Here is a 21,824-nt window from a genome sequence, read left to right as displayed (position 1 = left end):
GTGTTACACTGCTGCAGTCATCACACTTGGGTTGAATCCCAAAGCTATGGATGGGTGGCTGGTACTAAACTGGGTTAGGTGAAGCTAGGATGCCCTGCAGAACTGCAGTGGCAAAATCAGCTCTGGTTTTTGAGTATAATGGAACCCATTTGTCCTTTATGTGCCAATTTTGTGGAAATAGAGCCAGTTTTCCTCCCAAAGGTGCTGCCAGGACAATTTTGCTTGGCAGGTGAAGTCATTGTGTTTGTTTCCTGAAGGGTTGAGATCTGTCTCTGAGTTGTTGCATGCCATTGTCTAGGCCTGAAAGAACCTTGTGGCTGGCCTCTGCCCCTTGGGGTCTGCCTGATGCAGGAAAGGACCAGTTTTTTTGATGGCCAGTTTCTGCTGCAACGAGGAGGTTGTACCTGTAAAAAATCTTTAACTGTCTGCATAGATTTTGCCTTTTCTTCCATTTTCTTTAAAACATCCTCTGCTTTGACACCAAACACCACATCTTTCTGCAGTGGAACATCCAATAACGTTGCTTTGACATGTTCTGGTAAGGCTTGCTCTTTTAGCCAAGCATGTCTACGTATTACAGATCCTGTGACAGCTGCTCGACATGAGGCTTCCAATGAATCAAAACCACACTAAGGTATGCTTTTTCCCACTTGTTCTGCTGCAAGCAGCAAATCCTGCATCCCTTTGAAATCAGGTTGATCTGTCTGAGGGATCATTTTCTGCTTTAACTGTGTAATCAAGTACTGCTGGTATTTTAGCATGTGGAACTGGCAGTTTAAGGCCCTCATGGCCAAAGTGGCAGACGTATACACTTTCTTCCCCCATCTTTCTAATGCTCTGGAATGTCTTTCAGAAGGTAGTGGATTCTTAACAGTAGTGGCCTTAACCCCCTTTGGGACCCTGGGAAATGGTTTTGGGGTCTGCAACAGGGCTTTTATATAGAAACTTATGAGAATCAGGAATTCTGTAGTATCTGTCTGGTTTAGCTGGTGCAGGAGGTAAGGAATCTGGGTTTAGACTAGATTTGGTGTAAACATCATCCAAAATGTCTAAAACTGGAGGAATTGCAAGGGGTCTATGCTGTGGAAGAAGAAGAAAAGTACAGTTTTGTACCTACCATAAATGTAGATGTTCGAAGATCCACATTGCTGCAGTCCTAACACTTGGGTAGTCCGCTGTCCCTCGGTCTGCCCGAATATCAGAGTATAAGGCTGGCGTCGGTCAAGGCGCATTTGACTGACATCAGAACGTCAGGGTACAAATGCGCATGACCGACGCCATATCCTCAGTCTTTTCTTGCCCCAGATGTCAGAATACCCTAAAAAGAAAGGTCAAAACCCATAGACAATAACTAAACAACCAACTAGCCTAACACCAAAAATATGTATAATATGTACAATATATACAAAATGCAATATACCTCAGATGGATAACCCAACCCACACAACCACCTCAACAACAGAGGGGAAGGAGGGAGGGTAAATTGGTCTGCAGCAATGTGGATCTTCGAACATCTACATTTATGGTAGGTACAAAACTGTACTATGTTCTTCATCTCACATTGCTGCAGTCCTAACACTTGGGTAGAATCCCAAAGCAGAGGTAAGGGAGGATGGCTAAACTATAATGAAGCAGGAGCTGCCAACATGCCCTGCAACACAGCAGCGGCAAAACCAGCCCTGGATTTAGAGTACAGTGGAAGGTGGTAATGCCTAGAGAAGGTATGCACTGAACTCCAAGTGGCTGCCTCCAAAATATCTTTAGTAGCCACCCCCCTCAAAAAAGCTGTTGAAGTGGCAGTAGCCCTAGTGGAATGAGGTCTAATCCCAGCTGGAATCTCTTTGCCATGATGGGAATAACAGAAGGCAATGCAAAATCCAATCCACTTAGAAATAGTTTGTTTTGACACGGGCTTGCCCTGAGAGCACAAAGTAAAGGAAAAGTACAGTTTTGTACCTACCATAAATGTAGATGTTCGAGGATCCACATTGCTGCAGTCCTAACCATTGGGTAGTCCGCTGTCCAGTCGGCCCGAATACCAAAGTATATGGCTGACGTCGGTCAAGGCGCATTAGACTGATGTCAGGACGTCAGGGTACTAATGCGCATGACCGACGTCATATCCTCAGTCTTTTCTTGCCCCAGATGTCAGAAGACCCTAAAAAGACAAGGCCTAAACCAAAAACACCAAAAAACCCTGCACCAAACATATATACAATATATACAAATTTACAAGAATATAGCCTAACCCACACCACCACCCCTAAACACAGAGGGAAGGAGGGAGGTAAATTGGACTGCAGCAATGTGGATCCTCGAACATCTACATTTATGGTAGGTACAAAACTGTACTATGTTCTTCATTCCACATTGCTGCAGTCCTAACCATTGGGTAGAATCCCAAAGCAGAGGTAAGGGAGGCTGGCAAATCATAAGGAAGCAGGAGCTGTCAACATGCCTTGCAAAATAGCTGTGGCAAAACCAGCCCTAGATTTAGAGTAGAGAGGAAGGTGGTAATGCTTAGAGAAAGTATGTACTGAACTCCAAGTAGCTGCCTCCAAAATATCCTTAGTTGCCACCCCCCTTAGAAATGCTGTAGAAGTGGCAGTAGCCCTAGTGGAATGAGGCCTAATCCCAGCTGGAATCTCCTTGCCATGATGGGAACAAAATGAAATGCAAAACCCAATCCACTTAGAAATAGTTTGCTTAGACACAGGCTTGCCCTGAGAACTCAAAGCAAAAGAAACAAACAACTGCTGAGACTGCCTGAAATCCTTAGTCCTGCTTAAATAATAACGTAACTGCCTATGTACATCCAAAGTGTGCAAAATCTTTTCTCCCTTATTTTGGGGATCTGCATAGAAAGTAGGCAAATGAATAGTTTGGTTTAAAGCCACACTAGAAACCACCTTAGGCATAAAGGAAGGATTAGTGCGTAATGATACCCTATCCTTATGGAAAATCAAAAAGGGCTCTACTGCCATAAGGGCCTGCAACTCAGAAACCCTTCTTGCAGAAGTAATAGCCAACAAAAAAGCAGTCTTCCATGACAAGTATTTCAATTCAGCAGTAGCCGCAGGCTCAAAAGGTTGTAGAGTAAGTTTTCCAACACAAAATTGAGATCCCAAGCAGGAGTAGGAGCTCACGTGGGGGGTCTTATATTCTTTGCCCTCTAAGAAACTGCTTGAACAAAGGATGCGAAAACAATGGAGGGTCACAATCATAGTGAGCTGAAATTGCTGCAGCATGAATCTTAATGGAAGAGAAGGACAAACCTTTGTCCAATAACTCAGTAAGATATTGAAGAGCCACACTCAAATTAGGCTCAGAAATCTCCAAATTCTTTGCTGCACTCCAAAATAAAAATCTCTTCCATTTTCTGCGTACACTTTCCTTGTACTAGGTCTTCTGGCTTCCATAATCACATTTAAAACTTGTTGAGGAAGTTGAGACCTGCTGTGTTTCAAAACAGAATATGCCATGCTGTTAGATGAAGAGAGTGAAGCTTGACATTGAGCAGGTGACCGTCCTTCTGAGATAACAGGTGTGGAATCAAAGGTAAAGGCCATGGAGGCTTCCTTACCAGACTCCTTAGTAGTGGGTACCAGTGTTGCCGAGGCCAATCTGGAGCTATTAAAATCATCCTTGGCTTGTCTTGTCTGACCTTTAGGAGCACCTTTGGGAGAAGAGGCAGAGGTGGAAAGGCATACACATGAAGATTTTTCCAACTGAAAGAAAGAGCATCCACTTTCCAAGCTGTATGATGAAACCCCTTTGTGCAAAACTTTGGCAGCTGGTGGTTCAGTGGAGAAGCGAACAGATCTATGTCTGGAGTTCCCCATGACACTGTCAATTTCTGAAATACATGAAGATCCAGTTTCCACTCGTGGGGATCCATGATTTGCCTGCTTAACACATCTGCTAAGGAGTTCTGTGCTCCCGGCAGAAACCTTGCCTGAAGAGTTAGTTGCAAGCTGAGCGCAGTCTCCCATAAAATCATTGCTTGCCTGCATAGAGGATAAGAATGTGTTCCCCCTTGTTTGTTGATGTACCACATGACAGTTGTGTTGTCTGTTAGAATCAACACCTGCCCAGGAAGAAGTAACTCCTTGAAAGCCATTAATGCAAACTGGACTGCTAACATCTCTTTCATGTTGATATGTAGAAGCTGTAGTCTGGCAGGCCACTTGTCTTGTATCCACTTTCCATTTAGATGAGCTCCCCAAGCAATGTCCGAGGCATCTGTCGTTAAAATCTGACTCGCCTCTGGCCGGGTCACAGAGAGTCCCTTGTTTAGGTGACATTCCTGAGCCCACCACAAAAATTCTTTTTGAATGCAAGGTATTATTTGAATGACAGTGTCCAAATCCTGGCAGTGCTGTGTCCACACATTTTTGAGATACCATTGCAGCTTCCTCATATGCAGTTTGGCATTGGGAAGCACCAGAATACAAGATGCCATGAACCCTAAGGCTTGAAGGACTGTCCTTGCAGTCAGCCCGGACTGAAGAGATAGTTGATGGAAGTAACTGGAAAGATTCTGTTGCTTGTCCGGGGTTAAAAAGGCCATCTGGGCTGCTGTATTCAGTCTCACACCCAGAAAGCACATGTCTTGAGAGGGTACTAGACTGGACTTTATTTCGTTCACAGAATACCCTAGGCATCTTAGCACTGCTATGACATATTCCAGATGCTGTAGAAGGTCTTCCCTTCCTTGAGCCAGAATCAGGCAGTCGTCCAAGTAAGGATAGATTTGAATTCCTTTTAGCCTGAAGTAAGCTATCACTGGAGCCAGAACCTTTGTGAATACTCTGGGCAGTAGATAAGCCAAAGGGCAATGCAGAGAACTGATAATGAGAATTTCCAGCTCGAAAACGCAGATACTTCCTGCAACTTAGTCTTATAGGCACATGAAGGTAAGCTTCCTTGAGATCTAAAGTTACCATCCAATGATCTTTGCCCAGCAGAGGTAAAAGCTGTTGTAACGTCAACATCTTGAACTTGGGAATGTCCAGATAAGTGTTGAGGATAGATAAATCCAAAATTGGTCTCCACGTGTTCCCCTTCTTTGGTACTAGGAACAGGCGAGAGTAAAATCCTAGGCCCCTTTCTGGTACAGGGACCGGCTGAATGGCCCCTATTTGGAGTAACAGAGAAATTTGCTTGTGAGCCTCTATTCTTTGTTGAGGAGGAATGTCTGGCATGCCTTTGAAAGGAGGCAAGGTATGGAAATAAAACCTGTAGCCGTGATGTATGATATCCAGTACCCATTTGTCTTGGGTAAGCAAACTCCAATTTTCTTTGAAAAGTGACAACCTTCCTCCCAAAGGTGCTGCCAGGCGAGAAGGTTCTGGCAGCTGAAAAGGTAGGTCATTGGGTCTGTTTACGAAAGGACTGACCCCTGCCCTCACTCGAAGATTGTGCAGGAGAACTCCCTGTTCTAGGCCTGAAAGAGCCCTGACCTCTGCCCCTGCCACGTCTAGATCTACCCCTAGACTGGGAATCATAAGAAGGATACGTCCACCCCTTAGTAGGCCAATTTCTACTAAACTTTGGAGGCTGAACCTGCAAAAATCTTTAACAGTCTGCATAGACTTAGCCTTGTCTTCCATTTTCTTTAAAACTGCCTCAACAGGAGAACCAAACAAGACATCAGATTGCAAAGGGGCATCCAAAATCCTAGTTTTAACATGGTCAGATAAATTTTGATCCCTCAGCCAGGCATGCCTGCGAAGAACTGACCCAGTGGCAGCCACCCTAGAGGAGGCCTGTACAGCATCAAAACCACATTGCAAAGAATGCTTACCCACCTGTTCAGAAACATGCACTAAATCTTGTAACTCTTTACAATCAATACCTTCCGCCAGAGCATCAACCTTAGATTTTAACTGTGAAAGCAGATAATTTTGATATTTTAACATGTGAAACTGGCAATTCAAAGCTCTCATGGCTAGGGTGGAAGAAGTATAAACTTTCTTTCCCCATCTATCCAAGGCCCTGGCCCTCTATCTGCAGGAACCGGATTCTTGACAACAGAAGCCTTAACACCCTTAGGCCCCTGGCTAACAGTTTCTGGGTCTGCCCTAAAGATACTTATGAGCTTCAGGCACCCTGTAATACCTATCTGGTTTAACAGGAGCAGGAGGCAAAGAATCCGGATTAATAGAAGCCTCTGCAAACACATCTTCCACCACATTCAGAACAGGAGGTATAGCTAAAGGCCTATGCTGGGGTAAAAACAAAAATTCCCTAAGCCTTTTCCTGGAATCAGAGAAATCCTGACCTTCCCATTTAAAATGCTCTCTCATGGAGTGAAGGGTCTCTGAAAATGAAAAATCCTCAGGAGGAGAAGCAGAAGGAGTAGAATCATCCACATCAGAATCAGAATAATGAGAATACTCCTGCAAGTCTTCAGTCAAGACTCAGACACATCGAAGCCTGCTCATAATCCCCAACACAGGTTCCATCCTAGGCCTCTTATCAGGAGGGGGCATAGAGCCTCTAATTAAAGTAATTAAATCTTCTGCCATTTTAAGCATGTGCTTCTTGGGCACAGAACCTGAAGAACTAGGAGGGACACCCACAGAAGCAAAACTAGACCTGCCTCTAGGAGAAGCCTTAGAAGCAGAAAGAGAGGGCCTAGACACCTTAGGAAGGGAGGGGAGTACAGTTATCTGAGAAGCCACTACAGCCTGACCTGCCTCCTGGGAGGCCACATCCTGTAAAACAAAGTTTCTCCCTGGGACTCCAGAGAGGCCTCCTGGAACCACCGGTTCCACTGACGCCTCTAAAGAACCGGCGTCCGTTCGGACGACCTCTAACCTAGGTTTAACTGCCTTGTCCTTGCGCTTCTTTGAGGAAGCGGCATCGGAGCATCCGACGGCATATTGTAATTGCACCGCTTCCCAAAGACCAACCTGGCACAATCCAACCTTCGCTTTATAGTGCGTTATTAAACCTAGCACAAAGCGACACCCAACAACGCCGTGCTCAGGTCCCAAACAAGGTATACACAAATTATGGTAATCCCTATGCGGTATCTGTTTCCCACAAGAAATACAGTTATTTACTTTTTCTGACATCCGTAAACCACTGAGGCAAGAAAAACCAAAATATTCTAACGGGTACTTAACCAACTCTGACTTCGGTCTGAAACTCCGAATTCGAAATATTTCAGAACGCCGAACGGCACTTGCAACACTGCTTCTGCATCGGACCATGCGGCAAAAAAGACTGAGGATATGGCGTCGGTCATGCGCATTTGTACCCTGACGTTCTGATGTCAGTCAAATGCGCCTTGACCGACGCCAGCCTTATACTCTGATATTCGGGCCGACCGAGGGACAGCGGAATACCCAAGTGTTAGGACTGCAGCAATGTGAGATGAAGAACATCTCACTAAAGGCCCAACTTTTGCCTTGCACCCATCCCCTCCTAGCCTTGAAAACACCCTCCCACTGGATGCAGGCGTCCTGGGAAAGGAAATCTGAGACCAACTTCCAATGTCTGAAGGCCAGCCTAGGCCTGTGGATTTCTAGTGAGAAGCTTTTGCAGTCAGTGTCTCTGGCACCCAAGTTGTCTTCCACACACTGACAAGAACAGAAACCCTTCAACTATTAGTCTCTCCGTAAGTCCACACGGTTTTGGTAACAGACGGCAGTATTTCCGATTCTTCTGTGGTAGTCAAGACAGAAGTTGGTGTCAAGGCAGTGACCACTCCCAGAAACTGGGTAAAGTATCAATACTTGGACATTTGCCATCTAGCATTAGCTTGAACTAGGTGGCTCCTTATCACGCCTGCCATGTTGCCATAAGTACTAGCCTACTTCAATTCCTTTCAGTGGTGCACACCCCCCATGCAATAACAGCAGTTGGGACAAGTCAGTATTTTGTTAGTAATCTTTGACTGGGCTGGCACTCTACTTGGCTTTCTGGCTGAACACAATGGGTACAAGAGGTTACATGTCACAAAAACAACTTAAGTGTACAAAGTGTATACCTCTGAACAAAACTGACTTATCTGCACATTTAGACATGAAAAGCCTCTACCCCCCCCCCCCCCCCCGCTAATCAGGGTCCATACTCACATCGGATATCAACCCAAAACAGATTTCAGGTGACTCAAACTGAGTTTCGCTTATGATTGGAAAGTAAATATGGCAAAAGTGGATGTTTGACACCTGGATATCAGCAGGGAATAAGATTATTTGGCCTGGAGAACTAAACTGTGGATCTCTGTCCAGATGTTTGGGTCTTTGGCAGGTCCCTTGTTGCACCAGTACAACAGAACAAATTTTCGTTCCTGGAGACTCCAGGAATAAATGCCTTTCATCCTCCTTATCTGAACACAAACAATTTTATTTGGAACTTCTGCTGAAAGCACCATTTTATTTGGAACTTCTGCTGAAAGCAAGACACCCATTATATGGAGATTACGAAATCCATAAACTACTAACACAGCAAACACCCATAATGATCTCTGCTCATCTGTCATTTTATAAAAAGAAAAATCATTGCTTACAAAAATACTTTGTTAAACAAGTGGACATGCATACTTACTAGGGTCGTGGGGGGCAGGTGGCTGCCACTGTTGATGCTGTTGGTGATGCTGAGGCTGGTGCTGGTATGCATTTCCCCAGCCCTGAGGAGGATACTGGTGTGGTGGTCCTGCACTGAAAACAGACCATAACAGAAAATTATAACAGGATAGACAGAAAAAATGAAAACTTTAAGTTTATGTGGTACAATTCACAATGAAAGGGAATTAACTGAAGGTGGACATCAGCCGGCTTGACCTTTGACTACCTCTGTCAAAAGGGGAATTTTAGTGTTTGGCGCCTCTGCTGCAGAGGTGATCAAAAAGTGTGAAGGAGCAAACTGAACAAGGGAATCCATAATTTTCAGCCCCACCCTTTCCACATTTTGGAAGGGATTTAGCTCCTCATCCAGTTTTGAGGAAACTCAATTGTCTTAAAATACACAAAAAATGGCAGGGGGGACCCCCAGAGCCTTCCAAAACAGAGGACAGTCCAATAAGCCTGAAAAAGTTATGTACTCACCATAACGTTCCATCTGAGTAGGTAAACTTCATTTGTCAGCAACCTGTGGGTTACGGATCTGAGCCGGCAGCATACCAAGCAAAAAGATCTGAGCTCCAAGCTCCTCTCTCCCTACCCATACTGCACTGCAACCTCCTTCCAATCCTCAGACAAAGTTTGCCACTCCATACATGACACCAACAAACTAACCTGAGACCCCTAAACCAAGGACAAACCTCCAACTCATGAACTTTGGACAGAGTTCAGCAAAAAAAAAACCCCACCAAGGTAAGGGGGAAGGAGGGAGGGACGGTTACTGACAAATGAAGTTTACCTACTCAGATGGAACGTTGTGATGAATACATAACTTCAACTGAAGTCAACTTCCTTTGATCAGCAACCTGTGGGACAAGAGTCCCCAGCCACCCAAAATCTTGGGAGGCCCTTAAGGATATTCCAGAGCACTGCAGAAACAAAAGAAGCCCTTCCTCTAGACACCAAATCCAGTTTATAATGATTAATAAAGGTGTGAGAAGACGCCCAGGTAGCCGCTGAGCAAATGTCATCCAGGGAAACTCGACCAGAATGCTACAGACGTCGCCATAGAACATGTAGAATGGGCATGAACTCCTGGTTCTGGTAAACCAAGCTCTCTGCATGCTTGTAGGATACAAAGGGAAATCCACCTAGCCAGAATCGCCTTTGAAACTGGTTTCCTTAAAAAGGGATTAGCAAAAGAAAAGTTGATCAGATTTGCGAAAGGCCGCCGTCCTGTGCAAATAAAAACGTAACTGCCTGTGAACATCCAGCAAATGAAGTTTGTATACCCCTTTGTTGTGAAAATTAGGGAAAAAGACAGGCAAATTAATAGATTAGTAGTGGTCTCAGAAGCAATGTTAGAAAGGATGGATTAGTCCTGAGAGACACCCTGTCCTTACGAAACACAAGGTATGGGGGTTTAATACAAAGAGCTTGCAGCTCCGACACTCCTTGCTGAAGTTATAGTTACCAGAAAAGCAGTCTTCCATGACAAATTTTAAGTCAACTGATGCAGAGGGCACGAAATTGGGCTATCCACTTAGAAATGGTTTGCTCTGAAATGGCCTTCCCCTCTGCCCCTGCAGCAAAGCCAACTAGCAGCTGTTCAGATTTTGAGGCTTAGTCCTGTCCAAATAAATTCTAAGCTGTCTGTGCACTTCCAAAGAGTACAGTATTCGTTCCCCTTTGTTTTGTGGACTTGGGGAAAAAAGGTAGGCAAATGAATGGACTTATTGAGAGCCACACTAGACATCACCTTGGGCATAAAGATTGATCCTGAAGGATACCCTGTCTGCATGGAAGATGATGGGCTCTACTGCCATGAGGACCTGTAACTCAGACACTTCTTGCTGAAGTTAAGGCTAGAAGGAAGGCTGGTTTCCAAGAAAGGAATTTCAACTCTGCAGTTGCTGCTGGCTAAAAAGGAGGTAGAGTGAGCTTTTCCAATACAAAGTTGAGGTCCCACGCAAGAGTAGAGGCTTTCCTGGGTGGTCTTAAATTTTTGGCCCCTCTGATGAATTGCTTTAGCAGGGGGGTGAGAGAAGAGGGATGGGTCAGTATTATAATGTGCTGAAATGGCAGAGGCATGAATTTTAATTGACGAGAAGGAAAGGCTGTTTACCATCTGTCAAGTACTGAAGAATATGCGGAAAGCTGGGCACCGTTAGGCCCATCCCCTGAGTCTGGCTCCAGGAAAGTACAGTTTTGTACCTACCATAAATGTAGATGTTCGAGGATTCCATTGCTGCAGTCCTGACTATTGGGTATAGTCCGCGTCCCAGTCGGCCCGAATACCAGAGTATAAGGCTGACGTCGGTCAGGGCGCATTAGACTGACGTCAGTACGTCAGGGTACTAATGCGCATGACCGACGTCATATCCTCAGTCTTTTCTTGCCCCAGATGTCAGAAGACCCAAAAAGACAAGTCCCAAAACAACCTGCACCAAAAACATGTATAATATATACAACCATATATATATATATATATATATAAAATATAAGCATGTAAACTCACCTACACAACCACCCCTAAACACAGAGGGGAAGGAGGGAGGGTAAATTGGACTGCAGCAATGGAATCCTCGAACATCTACATTTATGGTAGGTACAAAACTGTACTATGTTCTTCGTCTTCCATTGCTGCAGTCCTGACTATTGGGTAGAATCCCAAAGCAGAGGTAAGGGAGGCTGGCAAATTATAAAGCAGCAGGAGCTGACAACATGCCTTGCAAAACAGCTGTGGCAAAACCAGCCCTAGTCTTAGAGTATATAGGAAGGTGATAATGCCTAGAGAAAGTATGCACTGAACTCCAAGTACATCTAAAGTGTGCAAAATCTTTTCCCCTTTATTTTGAGGATCTGCAAAAAACGTAGGCAAATGAATAGTTTGGTTTAAAGCCACACTAGAAACCACCTTAGGCATAAAGGAAGGATTAGTACGTAATGATACCCTGTCCTTATGGAAAATCAAAAAGGGCTCTACTGCCATAAGGGCCTGCAACTCAGACACCCTTCTTGCAGAAGTAATAGCCAACAGAAAAGCAGTCTTCCATGACAAATATTTCAATTCAGCAGTAGCTGCAGGCTCAAAAGGTTGTAGAGTAAGTTTTTCCAACACAAAATTGAGATCCCAAGCAGGAGTAGGAGCTCTACGTGGGGGTCTTATATTCTTTGCCCCTCTAAGAAACTGCTTGAACAAAGGATGCGAAAACAAAGGTGGGTCACAATCATAGTGAGCTGAAATTGCTGCAGCATGAATCTTTATGGAAGAGAAGGACAAACCTTTGTCCAATAATTCAGTAAGATATTGAAGAGCCACACTCAAATTAGGCTCTGAAATCTCCAAATTCTTTGCTGTACTCCAAAATAAAAATCTCTTCCATTTTTCTGCGTACACTCTCCTAGTACTAGGCCTTCTAGCTTCCATAATCACATTTAAAACTTGTTGAGGAAGTTGAGACCTGCTGTGTTTCAACACAGAATATGCCAGGCTGTGAGATGAAGAGATTGAAGCTTGACATTGAGCAGATGACCGTCCTTCTGAGATAACAGATGAGGAAGAGGTAAAGGCCATGGAGGCTTCTTTACCAGACTCCGTAGAAGTGGGTACCAGTGTTGCCGAGGCCAATCTGGAGCTATCAAAATCATCCTTGGCCTGTCTTGTCTGACCTTTAATAGTACCTTTGGAAGAAGCGGTAGAGGTGGAAAGGCATACACATGAAGGTTTTTCCAACTGAAAGACAGAGCATCCACTTTCCAAGCTGTGTGATGAAACCCCTTTGTGCAATACTTTGGCAGCTGGTGGTTTAGAGGAGAAGCGAACAGATCTATGTCTGGAGTTCCCCAGGACACTGTCAGTTTCTGAAATACATGAAGATCCAGTTTCCACTCGTGGGGATCCATGATTTGTCTGCTTAACACATCTGCTAAGGAGTTCTGTGCTCCTGGCAGAAACCTTGCCTGAAGAGTTAGTTGCAAGCTTAGCGCAGTCTCCCATAAAATCATTGCTTGCCTGCATAGAGGATAAGAATGTGTTCCCCCTTGCTTGTTGATGTACCACATGACAGTTGTGTTGTCTGTTAGAATCAACACCTGCCCTGGAAGAAGTAACTCCTTGAAAGCCATTAATGCAAACTGGACTGCTAACATCTCCTTCATGTTGATATGTAGATGCTGTAGTCTGGCAGGCCACTTGTCTTGTATCCACTTTCCATTTAGATGAGCTCCCAAGCAATGTCAGAGGCATCTGTCGTTAGAATCTGACTTGCCCTGGCCGGGTCACAGAGAGTCCCTTGTTTAGGTGACATTCCTGAGCCCACCACAAAAATTCCTTTTGAATGCAAGGTATTATTTGAATGACAGTGTCCAAATCCTGGCAGTGCTGTGTCCATACATTTTGAGATACCATTGTAGCTTCCTCATATGCAGTTTGGCATTGGGAAGCACCAGAATACAAGATGCCATGAACCCTAATGCTTGAAGGACTGTCCTTGCAGTCAGCACGGACTGATGAGATAGTTGATGGAAGTAAAGTGACAGACTCTTTTGTTTGTCCGGGGTTAAAAGGCCATCTGGGCTGCTGTATTCAGTCTTACACCCAGAAAGCACATGTCTTGAGAGGGTACTAGACTGGACTTTATTTCGCTCACAGAATACCCTAGGCATCTTAGCACTGCTATAACATATTCCAGATGCTGTAGAAGGTCTTCCTTTTCTTGAGCCAGAATCAGGCAGTCGTCCAAGTAAGGATAGATTTGAATTCCTTGAAGCCTGAAGTAAGCTATTACTGGAGCCAGAACCTTTGTGAATACTCTGGGCAGTAGATAAGCCAAAGGGCAATGCAGAGAACTGATAATGAGAATTTCCAGCTCGAAACCGCAGATACTTTCTGCAACTTAGCCTTATAGGCACATGAAGGTAAGCTTCCTTGAGATCTAAAGTTACCATCCAGTGATCTTTGCCCAGCAGAGGTAAAAGCTGTTGTAACGTCAACATCTTGAACTTGGGAATGTCCAAAACGTGTTGAGGAGAGATAAATCCAAAATTGGTCTCCACGTGTTCCCCTTCTTTGGTACAAGGAACAGGCGAGAATAAAATCCTAGGCCCCTCTCTGACACAGGGACTGGCTGAATGGCCCCTATGTGAAGTAACTGTAAAACTTGCTTGTGAGCCTCTTTTCTTTGTAGAGGAGGAACGTCTGGCATGCCTTTGAAAGGGCGCATTGTATGGAAATAAAATCTGTAACCGTGGTGAATGATATCCAACACCCATTTGTCTTGAGTAATTAAATCCCAATTTTCTTTGAAAAGAGACAGTCTTCCCCCCAAAGGAGCTGCCAGACGAGAATCTGCTGGCAGCTGAAGAAACAGGTCATTGGGTCTGTTTACGAAAGGACTGACCCCTGCCCTCACCAGAAGTCTGAGCAGGTGAACTCCCTGTTCTAGGCCTAAAAGAACTTTGAGCCCTGCCCCTACCACGTCTAGACCTACCCCTAGACTGAGAATCATAAGCAGGATATGTCCACCCCTTAGCAGGCCAATTTCTACTAAATTTGGTGGCTGCACCTGCAAAAATCTTTAACAGTTTGCATAGACTTAGCTTTGTCCTCCATTTTCTTTAAAACAGCTTCCACAGGCGAACCAAACAACACATCAGACTGTAAAGGAGCATCCAAAATCCTTGTCTTAACATGCTCAGCTAAATTCTGATCCTTCAACCAGGCATGCCTGCGAAGAACAGAGCTGGTAGCAGCCACCCTCGAGGAGGCCTGTACAGCATCAAAACCACATTGCAAAGAATGCTTACCCACTTGTTCGGACACATGAACCAAATCCAGCAACTCTTTACACTCAATACCTTCCGCCAAAGCATCCACCTTAGATTTCAATTGTGAAAGAAGGTAATTCTGATATTTTAACATGTGAAACTGACAATTTAAAGCTCTCATGGCTAGAGTGGAAGAAGTATACACTTTCTTTCCCCACCTATCCAAAGCCCTCGCCTCTTTATCAGTGGGGACAGGATTTTTAACCACAGAAGCTTTTACACCCTTAGGCCCCTGGGAAATAGTTTCTGGGTCCGCCCTAGGACTCTTAAACAAATATTTATGAGCTTCGGGCACCCTGTAATACCTATCAGGCTTAACAGGAGCAGGAGGCAAAGAGTCAGGGTTCAGGGAAGCCTCTGCAAAAACATCTTCCACCACATTCAACACAGGAGGAATAGCTAAAGGCCTATGCTGGGGTAAAAACAAGAACTCCCTAAGCCTTTTCCTGGAGTCAGAGTAATCCTGGCCTTCCCATTTAAAGTGCTCCCTCATGGAATGCAAAGTCTCTGAAAATGAGAAATCCTCAGGTGGAGACGCTGTAGGAGTGGAATCATCCACATCAGAATCAGAATAGGTAGGATACTCCTGCAAATCTTCCACAGAAGATTCTGAAGCCTCAGAACACTGTTCAAAACGCTCAAACTCAGATTCCACCCTAGGCCTCTTATCAGGCGGGGGCATAGAACCCCTAATCATAGTAATCAAATCTTCTGCCATCTTAAGCATATGTTTCTTAGGTACAGAACCTGAAATGGTAGGAGAAACCCCCACTGAAACTGAAGTAGGCCTACCTCTCATAGAAGTTTTGGCAACAGAAGGAGAGGCCCTAACTACCTTGGGAAGAGAGGGAAGAACAGTCACCTGAGAAGCCCCCTCAGCCTGGCCTACCTCCTGAGAAGGCACATCCTGTAAGAGTATAGTTTCTGCCTGGGACTCCATGGAAACTCCTGGCAAAACCTCCGGCTCCACTGAGCCTTCCAAAGAACCGACGTCAGGGACTGCCGGTTCTTCAACCCTAGGCTTCACTGTTTTATCCTTGCGCTTCTTGAGGAAGCGGGCGCGGAGCATCCGACGGCATTTTATAATTGCAACGCTTCCCAAACACTAACCTGGCACAGTCTAACCTCCTCTTAATAGTGCGTTTGTTAAACCTAGCACAAGAGCGCAACCAACAACGTCGTGCTCAGGCCCTAAACAAGGTATACACAAGGTATGATAATCCCTATGAGGTATCTGTTTCCCACAAGAAATACAGTTATTCACTTTTTCTGACATCCGGTAAAATACTGAGGCAAGAAAAACCAAAATGTTCCCAACGGGTACTTAGCCAACTCTGTTTCGGTCTGAAACTCCGGTTTCGGAAATATTTCAGTACGCCAACCTGCACTCGCAAAATTGCTTCTGCATCGGACCATGCGGCAAAAAAGACTGAGGATATGACGTCGGTCATGCGCATTAGTACCCTGACGTACTGACGTCAGTCTAATGCGCCCTGACCGACGTCAGCCTTATACTCTGGTATTCGGGCCGACTGGGACGCGGACTATACCCAATAGTCAGGACTGCAGCAATGGAAGACGAAGAACATCAGTATTGTTTCCACTTTTCAGCATAGGATTTTCTAGTTCTAGGATTTCTTGCCTCCAGAATGAAATCTAACACCTGCTTACTGAGGGATGCTATTGGAGAACTCAAATTAGCCAGGTTGCAAGGTTCGGAGGTTGAAGCTGAGGGTGCAGAATCTGGCCCTCCTGCTGGGACAGCAGGGAAGGGGTCTGAGGCAGGTACCATGGTTCCAACAGTGACATACTGCACCGGAGGGGGTACCAGTGCTGGCATGGTCTGGTGCCATCAGTATTGTCCTTGGTTTGTCCCGTTTGATCTTTAGCAGAACTTACGAGAGAAGCAGAGGGGGAAAGGCATAAACAGAAGTTTTCCCAGGTGAAGGACAGGGCATCCACTTTCCAAGCTTGGCTGTGGGGAGTCCTGGTGCAGAATTTGTCCAATCGGTAGTTCTGAGAGGAGGCAAACAGGGCTATCTCTGGATTCCCCCATTTGTTTCCCCAGAAGGTTGAATACATTTGGTTTCAGTTTCCACTCGTGTGGGTCCAAAACATTTCGCCTTAGGTCGTCTGCCAGTGAATTTAGCTTGCCTGGCAGGAATTGAGCTTGTAGGTGCACTTGGTAGCTCAAGGCTGTGTTCCACAGAACCATGGCTAGTCTGCAGAGAGGGTACGAATGGGTTCCCCCTGCTTATGTACCACATAACCGTGGTGTGTCTACCAATATTGTCCTGGAAGAATGTGGTCCTTGAAGGCCGTCAGGGAATTCTGTACAGCTAACATTTCTTTTTAATTGATATGCAGGTGCATATCTGGTTCCATTTGCCCCGAATGCACTGCCCAAGTGAGCCCCCATGCATAGTCTGATGCGTTTGCTAGGGTTTGGGCGGCAGAGTGAATGGGAGTCCCTTGTTGTGGTGGCAGGCCTCTGCCCACCAAAGGAACAGTCTTTATACAAGAAATGATAGGAATCCTTGGATTTCAGGTCCTGAGAATATTGACACCACAGACTTTTTAGATACCATTGTAGTTTCCTCATATTCAGTCGTGCACATGGAATTAGTAGAATGCAAGAGCCCATGAACCCCAGGGCTTGCAGGATTTTCCTTGCAGATAGCTGGGTCTTTGTAGCCAGTAGTTTGAAGTGGGCTGTCAAACTCGTTTCTCTGGCATGAGGTAAGTCATCTGGGAAGTTGTGTTCAAGCTTGCTCCCAAGAATACAATTTGTTGGCAGGGTACTAGATGAGATTTCTTTTAGTTTATGGTGTATTCCAGAGATGACAGAAGTTTCTTTACAAATGCCAGATGTTTTAGCATGTCCTGGCTTTCTGCCTGAATTAGACAATCGTCCAGGTATGGGTTTGTTTGTGTCTTTTGGCTTTTCCCGGTTAGGGGTCGCCACAGCGGAACTCCAGTCCGCTAACTGGTAGTGGATTTTTATGTACCGTCCAGGTATGGGTATATTTGAATATTTCTTTGCCTGCAAAATGCAATTACTGGAGCTAGACACTTTGGCTTATCTACTGCACCCAGGGTATTCACAAAGAACAGAGTGCAGAGAACAGAGTGCATGGAGCCTGCTCTGAAGCATAGGTATTTCCTGCAAGATTCCCTTATTGGAATGTGCAGGTAAGCTTCCTTTAAGTCGAAGGCTGCCAACCAGGCATCTTTGTCTAGCATAGGAAGCAACTGCTGAAGTGTTAGCATTTTGAATTTTGGGATTACCAAAAAGGTGTTTAGAGTAGAGAGGTCCAGGCTAGGATGCCAGGAGCTGTCTTTTCTGGGTACCATGAAAATTCCTGAGTAAAAACCTTGCCCCTTTCTTCTGCTGGGACACCATTTGTCCTGGGTAATGAGTTCCCAGTTTTTTGCATGCAGGGCAATCTTTCCTCCTAAGGGAGCAGGCAGTAGAGCAGGGCTTGGAAGGTTTAAGGTTAAGTCATTGTGACATTTTTCCATAGGGGGGATTCTTACCACTTCCATCTTTGGAAGTGGGAGCCTCCCGCTGCTTAGGCCTGCGAGTACCTTGAAACTGTAGCCTAGGTGGTCTGCTGCTCCTGGGTTTGGACTGAAGAGACAGGAAAGGACCAATTCTTAGAAGGCCAATGCCTACTAAATCTGGGAGGCTGTACTTGCAGAAAATCTAACATTTTGCATAGATTTAGTTTTTTCCTCCATCTTTTTAAGAACTTCTGCTTTGTTGCCAAACAGGCTGTCTTGGTTAAAGGAGCATCCAGTAATTTAGCTTTAACATAATCTGGTAAATTTTGCTCAAACCAAGCATGCCTTCTAACAGACCCAGTGACAGCAGCCCTGCAAGATGCTTCTAGAGTCAAAACCACATTGCAAAGCATGTTTACCAACTTGTTCAACAGGTTCAGCAGAATGCATTAAATCCTATAATTCTTTATGTTCAGCAGAGTCAGGAATCATTTTCTGTTTTAGTCCCATAATATGCTGCTGATACTTTAACATATGAAACTGGCAGTTTAAGGCCATAATGGCCAAAGGAGAAGTGTATTCCTTCTTACCACATCTGTCCAAGGCCCAAGGATCCCTAGAGGGGGTATGGGTTTTTGGCTGTAGTACCCATAATGCCTTTAGGTCCTTGGGAAATGGTCTCTGGATCCGCAGTAGGATTGTTGAAGAGGAACTTGCGAGTCAGGTACTCTAATACCCATCAGGTTTCCTGGGAGCTGGAGGTAAAGTGTCTGGGGCCAGGCTAGATTCAAAGAAAGCATCTTCTACAATGCCCAGGACAAGAGGGATAGCTAAAGGTCTGTGTTGAGGGAGATGTACGAATTCCCTAAGCCTCTTTTTGGAGTCAGAGTAATCTTGGCTTTCCCAGTGGAAATGCTCCAAGTGTGTGCAATGTTTCACCAAAAGAAAAATCTTCAGGGAGGGGGTAGAGAATGGAATCCTCTGCATCAGAATCCTCATAGGTGGATAAGGGCAAATCCTGGTAATAAACAAATTTCAGAATCCTGATCAGAAGAATCAGAAGGAAAATCAGTTCTAGGTCTCAGAGGGTTAAGGCTGGCGTCCTCTAAAATAAGGTCTTCAGCCATTCTAATCACTTGTTTCTTAGGCATATGGGCCTGACCGTGCGATTTGGACGGTTTTCTAGGCGTTGGTAGAGTTTTAGGCCTTGAAGAAGATGGCGTCAGTTTGAAATGCAAGTCAGTAGGCCTGAATACACCCTCAGAAGCCAGTGCCTGCACAGCGGCTCCGGACCCACCCAAGGTAGAAACATCCGAAGGTTCCATAGTCGAAGTATCTCGCGGCATACCGGACTCCGAATGGGTCTCAGTAGAGGCCTGCAAATCTGAAGTAGCAGGTATCAGGGGCTGTGAAAGCACCTCACTGAATACCGAACTGGCGACTAGCTTAATGGAAGTGTCGTCAGCAGCTTTGGACCTATGCGGCCTATCTTTACATTTTTTCAGAATGTTGGTAGTCAGGTGGCTTAACGAAGCCATAGCTGGATAGTTAGAGTACCGAAATAATTTGCTGCAAAAATAAACAGACTAATAGTTCGGGGGTTGAATAAGGCACAAAACCGACAGCTAGGGATGTCGTAGTCTGGGCCTAAGCAAGGAATGCAGTACGATTGAAAATCTGAGGTATTTGCTTTCCACAGATAATACAATTAACTTTTACTGACATCAGTTTAGAGCAAGAAAAAAGGATCCCCAATGGGGTACTTACCTTTTTTGAAGACTTTGGTTCCGAAACTCGAAAAAGAAAATTTCAGGAGTCAGCCAACCAGCACTTGCTAACTTTCTGCTTCAGGCACCACACAGCAAGAAAGACTGGTGTAATGGCGTCGGCTGCATGTTTTATACCCATCATGTAAGAAGAGACTGCATCCGATGCAGGGATCGGAGACTGATTCAGGCCGGCTGAAGGCTACCTGCATGCAGATAACCCAAATGCAATGGCTGCAACAGTGAAACATTATCATCAAGTAGCTGCCTCCAGGATAGCTGAGGTATCCAGGCCTTTAAAGAATGCTCCTGAAAGAAGCCATGGCTCTGGTGGAATGTGCTTTAACTGCATCTTGCAGGGATTTGCCATGAACTGGTAGAAGGTGATGGCCTTTGAGATCCAATTATTATGGTCTGCTTGGACACTGCCCTCCCCAGGGCTCTGGGATGGAAGGAAACAGAGCCGATCTGCCTGTCTGATGGACTTTGTTTTATGCAGGTAAAACCAGACTTAACAATGCACCTACAAGAGTGCAGTACCCTCTCACTGTCCCCCTGTGGGTTGGGAAAAACAGGCAAGTGCGTGGACTGGTTAAGGGACAAGTCATTCACTACCCTGGGCATGAAGGATGGATTAGTTCCAAGGGTAACCCTATCCTTACAGAAAAGTAGAAAAGGAGGAATAGCCATAAGGGCTTGTAGTTCTGTTACTCTGGCCGAGGTCAAGGCAGAACAGTTTTCCAAGTGCAATGTTTTAGAAAGGCTTTATCTGCTGGCTCAAAAGGAGGGAGCATAAGCTTTTCCAGCACGTAGTTAAGATCTCAAGGAGGAGGGCACGGATTCCTGGGAGGTTTTTCAGGTGGAGCACCCCTTCAAGGGGAAGCTTAGAAGGAAGCCTAGATGCTAAAGGGGGTCTAGAGGAAGGCATGCAGAAATTGCAGACAGATAAGCTTTGATAGATTAGTAAGCCAAGCCAGTCTGCAGTAGCTCAGACAGGTAAGACAGGACTATAGGGGGTTCGCTAGAAAGCTGGTCCAGCTGTCTTTTGAGACACCAAAAAGTGAATCTTCCACTTAGAAAGTAGGATTTTCTTGTATTTGGTTTCCTGGCCTCCTGCTAGACACTGAGCACATCCTCATTGTAAAGATTTCTGAAGGAGATCAGAATCCTATCAGCCACAGGTGCTGCTTAGAAACAGCCACTGTGGGTGAATCAGGGCCCCCTGGTGTTGTGAAAGTCCACTCGGGGGGGGGGGGGGGGTAACTTGTGCTGACTGCCCTTAGCCAACTGTAGAAGGGGAACCAGTACTGCCTGAGCCAGCAGGGAGTCACTAACAAAATTTCTTGTGTTCTGCTGTATTTTCAGTAGGACTTTCTGAATGAGCGGGAAGGGGGAGGAAGGCAAGTAGTATTTCCCCTTCCAGCAGACCACGAGATCTGTTGCCAGTGCCTGGGGTTCTGATGTCCTGGTGCAAGTCAGTAAGTTGCCTGTTGGAGGAGACAAACTGATCTATTTGAGGTGTACCCAACCTGTGAACCAGATCCAGGAAGACATCTCTGAAGCATCCATTCATGGTTGGATGACACTTTTCCTCAATGAATCTGCCTGGGAGTTGTGGAGAGGGAATGTAGGCCGCCTGTAGGGTGATTCCATGTGAGGTGGCAAATTCCCACACCAGAAGGGCTAGCCTGCAGAGCAGTTAAGACCTGGTCCCTCCCTGTTTGAGATGCCTCAGCACAGTGGTGCATGTACATCTTCAGAAGTCCCTGCTTGAGGAAATGTAGAAACACCTAGAGAACTAGAAGAATCTCTCTGGCATTGATTTGTTCCAACTTGTGGGGTTTTCGCCACAGGCCCTGCATCCTTCGGTGGCCCACAGCTGCTTCCCAGCCAAAGTCTGAGGCATTTGTGCACATGACATGTGTTGGCTGAAGTGGATGGAGGAGACTTGGATTGTGGTTCACCTGGTGCCAACCACCACTGAATTTCCTTTTTCAGGCAAGGGACAAGTGGCACCCTGTACTCGAGGATGGGAGTGCTGTGTCCAGACTGACCTTGGGTACCATTTAACTATCATATGCAGTCTTGCTAGAGGTAGCATAGGGATGCTGGCTGCCTGTAGCCCAACAATCTGAGGTACTGTCTTGCTGTC

At 45.5% G+C, this 21,824-nt stretch overlaps 1 protein-coding gene across 4 annotated transcripts in view; it reads right to left on the bottom strand.

The window, feature by feature from the left end:
- LOC122789663 (KH-type splicing regulatory protein) overlaps positions 1-21,824 on the bottom strand; it is a 441,911-nt gene that overhangs the window by 116,359 nt on the left and 303,728 nt on the right. For all 4 annotated transcript variants that reach the window (XM_044057076.1, XM_044057077.1, XM_044057079.1 and 1 more), the window contains exon 15: positions 8,560-8,672. In XM_044057076.1, coding sequence (XP_043913011.1) covers positions 8,560-8,672 — 113 coding nt within the window. The remainder of the gene's footprint in view (positions 1-8,559; positions 8,673-21,824) is intronic.

The sequence above is a fragment of the Protopterus annectens genome, chromosome 15.part0, assembly GCF_019279795.1.
Source record: "Protopterus annectens isolate FY-2018-M chromosome 15.part0, PAN1.0, whole genome shotgun sequence".
Lineage (NCBI taxonomy): Eukaryota > Metazoa > Chordata > Ceratodontiformes > Protopteridae > Protopterus > Protopterus annectens.
Note: the sequence above shows the minus strand (reverse complement) of the source record. Positions and strands in the feature narration are given on the sequence as shown.